The sequence below is a fragment of the Loa loa genome (assembly GCF_000183805.2).
Source record: "Loa loa unplaced genomic scaffold supercont3.45, whole genome shotgun sequence".
In the NCBI taxonomy this organism is placed as follows: Eukaryota; Metazoa; Nematoda; class Chromadorea; order Rhabditida; family Onchocercidae; genus Loa; species Loa loa.
In genome coordinates, this window is record NW_018108225.1 from 86,648 (window position 1) to 96,619 (window position 9,972).

A 9,972-nucleotide genomic window follows, 5' to 3' on the forward strand; every position below is an offset into this window, starting at 1 on the left:
TATATATATATATATATATATATATATATATATATATATATATATATATATATATATATATATATATATATACATATATATATAAAGTTAAAAATCTTTCTATGGTGTGAAGTATTAACTTAAGCCTGAATTAAAACTATTATCATTACTTGAAATTGGAATTCAACTGAAAAAATGTCAATTTTGAATCTATTATAATGAAAGTCATATCATTTTAGCTTCCTTTCGATTCTAAATCCAACTGAGAAATTTATTGCATCTTGTAGAAAAGCGAATTTGAAAAATATTTTAAAAAATAACAGCTGAATCAACTTTTCTAGTATGTTAATTACTTCACTTGAGAAGCATTCGTCATAAGTAATCTCTGACATATCTATCTGGAAGTATTCAAGTGAGTCAAAAAAGTAACAAAAGGTGGGAAGGAAGTTTGATCGATGAAGATTTCTTTTAACATCTCAACAAAATTTCTCCACTCATAATGTATCTGATTAAGGCTTTTCCACTTTGATCATCCAGCATTACCTGAATGAATCAAAGCAATTTTCTCACTAGAGAATGCCATTATCAATTTTCTAGGAAATACACAGCAACAGAAGATGTGAATTATGCAGCTCACACATCTCGATCATCTTACCGTTCCGAATCGATTACTTCAAGAAGCAGCGATCGTGGCCGAAGTTCATCATCCGAAATTATCACTGTAGGATCATTCAAAATTATTACCGTTGATCCGAAATTTTATCACGGATTTCCGCTATTCAAAAATCCCAGAAATATTTATTAATATTGAAATAGCAAAAGGAATTAAAATATGCAATTATTTTATCTAAATATACATTTATATACTTATTCAAGGTTTCGGAGACCCGATCGTTGCCAGTATACATAGCAACTCAAGACTATATCCCTGAACCTGATGATACAGAATCGATATCCTTGGAACAAGGACAAATTGTTGAAGTATTAGACAAGAAGAATGCCGCCTCATGGCTTATCAGAACAAAGGTTGACGATTTCAAAAGAAAATTTCTCATTGTTTAGCAATTTTCTGAAAGAAAATATGAATTATTATGAAATCTCTTCTAGGCACGTCCACCGAAATCAGGTTGGGTACCAGGATCATATTTCGAATCACCAACAGAATATTACAAGCAACGAAAAAGAACTCGAGAACTGGTGAACAGAGACCTAAATTTAACGGATGAACAAGAAGCAATTATGAAAAGAGAGTATGTTTACCAAATTCTGAATGCTCCCCGATATCCTGCTATTTCCAGAATATGCATGACAATGTGATTTAAGGTGATTGCATCACGTCAGAATAACAAGTACTTCGGTACCATCAAATCTTGTCTTTGCTCAACTTCGATGAAAATCCCGTTTTAAATGCGGGACTAGATTTCTACTGTCGGATCAAATTTTATTTTATAGTCAAGTTTATCATGACCTATTACGTTCCGAGGAAGAATTCGTTAATGAGCTACGAACAGTTGTTGATACATATCTAAAAGCATTGGATGATATGGGTATTCCGGAAGAAGTGAAAACAAAAAAGGATCAATTGGCTATGAATCTGAAACAACTGCATAATTTTCACGCCAAGTATGTTTATTGCACCGCGAATGATTTGCTGTTTCCTCAGGTTACAGGAGAGGTCTGAGGTCAAGATCCAATCGTTCTTAATCTATTGACATTTCATCTTTGTGGTGAGTTAGTAGCAAAAGTTCACTTTTTTGCTATTAATAATTTATTTTCTAACTTCCATAAGCAAATTTAAGAATCTTTCTCCAAAATTCCAGCATAATGCTGAAAGGCCTACAATACTACTCGGATGATCCTAATAAAGTGGGCCAAACATTCACACGACTATCACGTGATTTCGACTTACATATCCAATTTCATCATAATTTACCGCATGTACAGGAATTGCTTAAGCAGAAAACAATCACCGACTTTTTTCAGGTATGTAAAGCAACAGGTATGCCATTCTGAAATTTTTTCAGCAAAAATGCAAATTTATTAAATGCAGTTTGCGAAATTTCTCATCATGTTGTCAAAAAAACATGATTAGAATTTATCAGAGAAAAAATCATGAAAACTTATCTGAAAATTTTATCATGAAAAGTCGGTTTCCATGAAGTTTCTGCGGTTCCTTGGATCACCGTAAATTGAAAATTACAACTGTAAATTTGCATTTTTCAATTTATTTGCATTACCATTAGTATCTTGTTTTAATCTGCTCTTCTATTCTTCGTCGTTCCTCTTGTACTTTTTTCATTTTAATCAAAATTTAATCACCTCTTTTCATCAAATAATTCAGAATCTTTGCTACCCAAACCAAAAAATTGGAGAAAATAAAATGGGTTTTTTATATTTTTCGAATAATTCTAAAATTAACTTGCTTAGAGTAAATCAGATCTTCAAATTTCCTTTTTCCGATCTTTACTTCTATAATCTAGCAGAAGCTCTGAAGAATTTAGCAAATCCTGCTTGTTTAAAGCGAATAATTATAATATGCTATTTTTAAATTCTCTTACTTTGAAATCCTTTAAAACAAATGGCTAATATAAAATGTTGCGGTAATTACGGGCTGCTTAGATACTGATAGTACTCTGATTTTAAACTTTAGAAATAAATACAGCTAAAGTTCAGTGCTAACTTCGTTTGAGATTAAATTTACTCAATTTATTTCAATTAGGCGTAAAACCTCCACTTATAATTTTTATTCTTAACTTATCAAGCATTTTTTTGTTTTTATTTCTTAATTTCACTCGATTTACATTTTTTTCCATTTTCTCAACAAAATAGTTCAGGATTAAATAGGATTGAGGATTAATGATGAAAAATTCCCATTTGTCACCTGTCCACTTTCAAATTTAAACTTTGGTCCATTGTTCCACTTACTCAAATGCACAAAGTTTGATGGAATTTTTATTTTATAATGAATTACATAAGTTTTCGGATAAAATCATGTGTAATTAGGTGGTAATTGACACTAATTTTTCAATTTCAATTTTCGTTTTTGACACTTCTTGTTTTTTCCGTTCATTTTGGCTCTTTATATTATTCACTACTGAAATTTTGATGATTTGAAATTTAATCTTATTATTTGAAATTCTGTAATATATGAAAACCAATAAGTCGAGCATGCAGCAAATACGTTTACTGCATATGTCATTGTCTGTTTCTCTTCGTTCGTTAGAAATGACGAATTTTTTTGAACTCTCAATAGACAATAATTCTTTTTCTTACCAGGGAAACATTTTTATCATTAAAGTATATTCAAGTCCTATCCTTTGATAAATTAAACATTTGGTTTTGATCACTACACGAATACTTACATTAAGCTTAAGTTATACATGATGTTTACCTGCTGAATATCAAATTTTAACCTTAGAAATTTCATAGTTCCAGAATTTTTTCGCCTTAATGTTGCATTTTTAAAAATCGTTTTTCAAAACTGTTTAGAAATTTGTTGGTCCACTACATTTGCAAAAACAATAAGTTTGCTATTTCTGCTCAGCTCTATTTACAACTTTTACGAAATGTGGAAATTTATTTTTCAATTTTCAGATTATTTCAAAAATTCTTAAATTACAATCTTCTCAAAAAACTGAAAAAGCGGAAATAGTACTTTTCTGCAATGAAATCTCTTAGTTTTACCGAATTTAAACATATACTTCCCGTTTTACAAAATTCCTGATATTTCTCGAAAGATTAAAAATATAAAACGAACATTTCCCAGAAAAAAAATGAAAAGTATACAAAGTTCTCATTGTTCTTGGCATTTTTCGTCTCTTCTCAAAGATTGTCTTCTCGTTACCGTTGCATACATCCATAATTTTAGGACTTTGCTGTCGAGAATTTTTCTAAAAATCAGTATTCCAATAATGTCATTCGAATTTACATCCAAACAGTTATAAACGATTTTGTCTTTTTATCGAATTCCAATTCAGAATTTGTATTTGATTATGAATTTTCCCGAATCAGCAAAATCCTTTTTCCCCAAATGTTCATCTGCAACTATGCGGGAGAAACATCATCTCATATAGGTTGGAAAATCGATTTTGTGAAAGAGTTAAAATTATGAATTGAAGATGGCTTTGTTTCACTGATTATGTTTGATAAGGTTTCATTAATGGATTCAACATGATCAGTACAATTTTTCCTATCCTATCATTGCTATCCCGCTTCTTTAGAACTTCACAAGTAATCACTTTACAACATCCGTATAATTGTTTGCAAGCTTCAAGTTTCACATGCAAAGATCCTTCTTGTAGTTTAGATATGAAAGAGGGATTGAAGTCTAGGTTCGTTTAATTTAGTATTTTTTTAATGAAAGATTTTACTAAATTCGTTATATTAATTAGTACTTCAAAAAAAAAAAAAATAGCATTCTTTATCAATAGAGTAGTAATTTTAGTAACTTTTCTACTCTTTTTGATAGATAAGTTCACGTGGATGACCTTAAATATCTCAATTAATAACTTTACATTGCTATTCCTATCCAAGCCAATCACTAGAAATAAGCCAAGTCACTTATCAGAACTAATGAAGACTGTCCGATTGTCAGTTAATACATCCGCAGTGACGGAAAAGCATAAGCTTTCGATAGAATGATAGCATTTTATTGTAGCTAACAAACATATTGATTATTTTGTTCAAAGCTTCAGAAAACAATTTTCACCTGATTTAAAGTAACTTAACTTCTGCAATTTCGATTTTTCACGAAGGTTTCCCGAGAGAATTTCACTTCCATTAATACTAAAAGTTTGCTCAATTGTCAAAATCAACAATTCCGCTCAAAATTAATTTAATGAGTCGGAGAGAAAAGGTGTCAACTTTATGGTGATAAAACAGAGGTCAAGATTGATTGTTTAAAGCGAATACATTAGTCAGTGAAGACATAAATAACATTGGTTGTATTTTGCAGTTAAACATTAGTAGACACAAATAACTATTACTTTAAAATTTAGAAAGACAAATGAGTAACAGTAAGAACCGATTGTCTCTTAGCTTAGGTATCATTGTTTTAAAAATTTTACAATCAATTAAAACTGGATTAGAATATAAGCAATAGCGTTTCTGAGCCATAAAACTCCCAATTATTATAATTAGACTATAATTAGGCTCATGTCATTTCCTGTAATGACTATTACATTCAATACATTTTTATGAGATAGAAATAAGTTCGCTTATTCCTACAGTACATTACTCTTCGGTGGTTGAAAGAATACTTTCTTCTTTCTGTTTACAAAAAGTTGTTGAGATGATTGAATCAAATCTGTTGAATCGGTGATTGTCCGGTCGTGTTATCATTAAAGTCATAAGAAATTAAGCACTTTTTGTATGTCAATGCTAGTTGAAGGCATCACAGTTTTTAGCGCATTTCATCGATTTGCTGCTCATATATCTGAGTTCTAATGATTTAGCAAAATTCAGAAAGCCAAATTGACAAACAACCAAATGATCTTTTCTGTTACGAGTTCCTTTTCAAAGTCCTTTGAAGCTTCTTTTCAATTCAAGCACTGAGATAACTGTCACTCATTGTCGCATAAAAGACATTTCTCATTACTTTACTGCTCATTTCATGAAACACTCACATTTTCCTATTCTACTTTACTTCGAATTTTGAGTGCATTGCCGATACTTTCTTCCTCACAACTTTTTGTCTAGTTTTAAGAAGATCAACTTAAATAATTGGTCCCAATTGGTCATTGCCAAATTTTGGTGACAGGTCAGTATCAGTATACCTCTTGGCTTCAAGGCCCGATTTCAATGTAATTGGTTTATGGACCAATCACATTTGATAACCATTCTTCAGTAAAATGCTTTGTTGTTGCTACATTGTTTTATGTTCCATTTCGGATTCGTAAAGAAATCGCTCGAATTTGCTTTTTACCTAAAATCACTTCATAAATCTAAAAGAAATGTTTAACAAATGGGCAATTTATAAATTATCAGCAAAAAACATATGTGAAGTAACTTATATATATCTTATATCTCAATTTGAAATATAACTTATATTTCAATAAAGTTTAACTGTGCATAAACTGCAAATACTTTTGCATGAAACCTAAAAGAAATTTGCATCATAAAAATTATTTATTCATGCTGAAAAGACGTAGGGTGCAAATAATCTATCTGTTTGATGATTTAGTTACTATATAATAAGTGAGAAATATAAGGAGGACAGTTTTATGCACCAGTAAGCTACTTAAGGCTGGAGATGACCACTAAAAAAGTAGAAAAGCAATGAAATTTAAGGGTTTAATTTCAAATTAAAGAAAAATTTTAAAGCATTAAGGAGACGGTCATTTCGAAACATTCTTAGATTAGAAAAGAAATCTATTTGAAAATAGGGTGAAAATTGTTGATTTTGTAATTTGCGTTTTCCCTGATTCTTCTTTCCAGTGAAAGTTGTATTTTCAAATACTAATTAAATTTACTTCCAACAACGTTCTAAATTACAAATGTTTTGTAAATTCGTTAATTCATCACCATCAAACCTTCAAAAATGCGCAAGAAACAGTTTGGTTTGCAATAGCATGCAAATATCGCACAAAGAATTTCCGGCGTAAACGATATTTCACATTTTCTGGCTCTATTATATTTCTTTAAAATATACCTAAAGATTAATATCATAAAATTTAAAAAACATATTTCATTTTAAATTTTGCATTTATTTTAAAAATTTCTGGAAGTTTCACAGTTACCTTTAAAAATTCTCAAGAACTGTTTCTATCGTTACTTTGCAATAATATTTTCACAATCGTGATTTCATTGCCCACTTCCTTTGCCACAATTACTCTAAAATTATCATTCTCGGATCCACATAGTACCACGAAAGTATAACTAACTAATCTTGCCATCAAATATATCGCATCAATAAATTTGTTTAAAATTTTTCTCTCTTTTCATCCTTGGATCTGTTACGTAATCGCACAATAATCTATTTTGCATTTTCGATTTTTAATACCACGGAAGTTTGAGCTTACAAAGTTGTCGAATTCTAAACAGTTAAAGATGCAACATTTTTGACTTTTGCATATCTGTGAAAATTCTGTAATCAGTAAACTTACAAAATGAATTGATCAATTCTGGAAATTAAAACAAGGTTCAGTGCGCTATCAATATTTTGCTATCAGATCTTTTCTTTCTTGTTGCATTTTTTGAGAAACATTTCTTGAATAAAATTTTCCATTACTTATTTGCTTTTAAAGTTATTTATGCAAAATTTAATAGCTATTCAATCTTGCAATGAGTCATTCATCACCCGATCCTTCTTATCCTGTATTTTTTAATCTTGTGAATCATTTCAATTTTAAATTTCCTAAGCAATTTTACTTGCAAAAAAGTGAAGTGGATGATTGTAAGATGCAATGAAAGAGCATTAATTTATCCCAAAATTTGATTTTTGTTACTCATCTTTCAATTTCTTTTTAATTTCCAATCAGAACCTTTCACTTTTTAAATCATTTATACTAAAACTCTTGCAATGATATTCAGGATTTGAGTAATAAAGTAGAAGCTGGAACAAAAACATTCGAGGAACATCTACAAAGTGTTGCCGATCGTATTGTTCAGTACCAAAATTATTTCAAGGTATTCTAAGATTTTACAGGAATTGAAAATAATCATAATTTGAACTAGGATTGAAGTTATTTCAATTTTCCCATGCAAAATTCATGCACTTTGACCTCATGAAATGCTAAATGCTAAGGCTTTTTGAAACAAAACTTTGTTTTAAAATCTGCTGAAGATAATTAAAAAAGCGCATATGCATGTCATAAGAATTTCGGTGATGCCAAAATTCTGTCTTACCACTTCATCAAAACATTTCAACACTTTTTAAATCATTTATACTAAAACTCTTGCAATGATATTCAGGATTTGAGTAATAAAGTAGAAGCTGGAACAAAAATATTCGAGGACAAAAACATTCAAAAACAGAGAAAACATTTCAACGATCTCTTCTGTAAAGTAGTATCACTGATTATTGAGCAATGTTTGAGGAATTTGTCAAATATGCATCACGGGCTAAACTAAATACAAAAACAATACAAAGAGCACTTGAACTGTTGATGTCAATACCGGAACGTGTTGCCGATATGATATATATCAGGAATATTGAGCAGTATCCTGGTGATCTGACCAAACTTGGACGACTTTATCGACATGTTAGTCGCTCATATTAAATTAACCATAATACAGGATGGATAACAATGAGAGTTTTGATGACATTGAGATAATTCAGACAAAAACATTTGCATGTTTCATGGAAGTCTAAAGATTAATGGAAATTAGTGAAAATATAATCTAGTTTGCTTTGAATATAAAATAATATCCCAAGCAATTTCCTGATGCTATTAATGAGTATTTTTCCAATTTAAGATAACTATTAGAATCGTTCGATTATGTTTAAAATAATTAACAAAATATTTGTATCAGAACAATTTATGCTAGATTTTTAGTTTTTTAAATTTTAAAGTAGACGTTTTTTTTTGCAGTTTGAAATAACTCTCGACAAATTTATTTCAAATTAACCTTTCAAATTCAAATTTAAATTTCAATTCCAAAAGCTATAAATGATAATTTCTAGGACTCATTTTTGGTCTGGGAAAGTGAGCAGCAACCCACTGAACGCTATGTATTTCTATTTAAAAACAAATTAATGTTTACGGACAAGAATAGCAGCAGAGATGTGCCATCCTACAAACATTACGCTACTATACGTGTAAGATACTCTTGTCCCTAAGAGACTCAAGTTTGATTAACTTTTTCACTTCATACGAGATGATTAATTCGATTAATGATAGAATAATTAATTATATGTACAATTATATTATATTAATGCAGCTTGATAAATATACAATACGAGTTTCGGAAGCAGAACCGGACATGTTGGAGCTTGAACCTAATGAGCCAGGACTTCCGGAGTTTCAAATTCGTGCAAAAGATGCTCAATCGATGGAGTTTGTCCGACAGGCCTGGTTAAAAGATATGAGTGAAATGAAGGAACATGATGGTATGTTCTTTTTGATCAACTTTAAATAATAAATTCTTTCCTAATTTTATTTTATCTAGAAAAATTTACGAAACAAGTTGATATTTAATTTGCGCTCAACAAATCCATGCAGGAAATGACTTCGGCGCTAGATAATAGTGGATTAGTTGAATAATTCGTCAGTTGGTATATAAATCAGTCGTATTGATGAAATTTTTGGATTTATTTCCCTTTTTGCAAAGTAATAATTTACAATTTCAATCTAAATTGAAGTTCAAATATTTTCCTTCGGAATGATGTTTAAAAATATAAGAAACTTGAAAAGAATCCAAAAAATGTTTCTGTATTCCTTTTAAATATAGATTAAAGACGAGATAATATAAAGTGATAAATGTTTGGATGAAAGCAATCATTATTTATAGTCTGTAAACTTTTGTCATTAACGAAAAGAACTTGTTTTGAAGTTTGACAGCTCGAAGTTTTTCATTTTCTTTCTCTCTTCTCTCTTCTCTCTTGCTTCTTGTAATTCTGCAGTTGCTGCTACTGGTGCTGTTAATACTTTTGATAATGTTCTCTGAGGTTCTTATAACTTGAGGGCACATCTTAAATGCGGAGGTTGTAATGTCCTCGCATGCTTTCGTTCTAAGCAGCAAAAGATGATAGAACAACAGAAATAACTGGAGTTTGGAGATGTAGTCAAACTTTGAACTAACAAAGAGATTGTTGGAACAACAGCGCTGCTCTCATCAAGAAACACGAATTCTTTCATCCAGAGATTCCTACCATCTTCTCCATCTCCGCCACTTAGTCAGCTATCGAATAAGCTAGCAAGTACTCAAAACGAACGAATTCAACTAACTCTTACACTCTATAATCTTTTTCTTTATTTCTTCACATTCTATCTACAGATCATCTCCAATCATCACTTCCAATAAATAACATTTTTCGTATAGTATGCCAGTTTG

At 30.2% G+C, this 9,972-nt stretch overlaps 1 protein-coding gene across 1 annotated transcript in view; it reads left to right on the forward strand.

Moving 5' to 3' along the window:
• LOAG_01020 (hypothetical protein) overlaps positions 1 to 9,585 on the forward strand; it is a gene marked incomplete at both ends in the record, with an annotated part of 9,886 nt that extends 301 nt beyond the window's left edge. The window contains 10 exons of the mRNA XM_020445622.1: positions 577 to 700; positions 856 to 1,005; positions 1,087 to 1,229; positions 1,432 to 1,602; positions 1,800 to 1,962; positions 7,510 to 7,605; positions 8,016 to 8,180; positions 8,603 to 8,737; positions 8,860 to 9,028; positions 9,542 to 9,585. Coding sequence (XP_020303938.1) covers positions 577 to 700; positions 856 to 1,005; positions 1,087 to 1,229; positions 1,432 to 1,602; positions 1,800 to 1,962; positions 7,510 to 7,605; positions 8,016 to 8,180; positions 8,603 to 8,737; positions 8,860 to 9,028; positions 9,542 to 9,585 — 1,360 coding nt within the window. The remainder of the gene's footprint in view (positions 1 to 576; positions 701 to 855; positions 1,006 to 1,086; positions 1,230 to 1,431; positions 1,603 to 1,799; positions 1,963 to 7,509; positions 7,606 to 8,015; positions 8,181 to 8,602; positions 8,738 to 8,859; positions 9,029 to 9,541) is intronic.
• Positions 9,586 to 9,972: the final 387 nt, after the last annotated feature.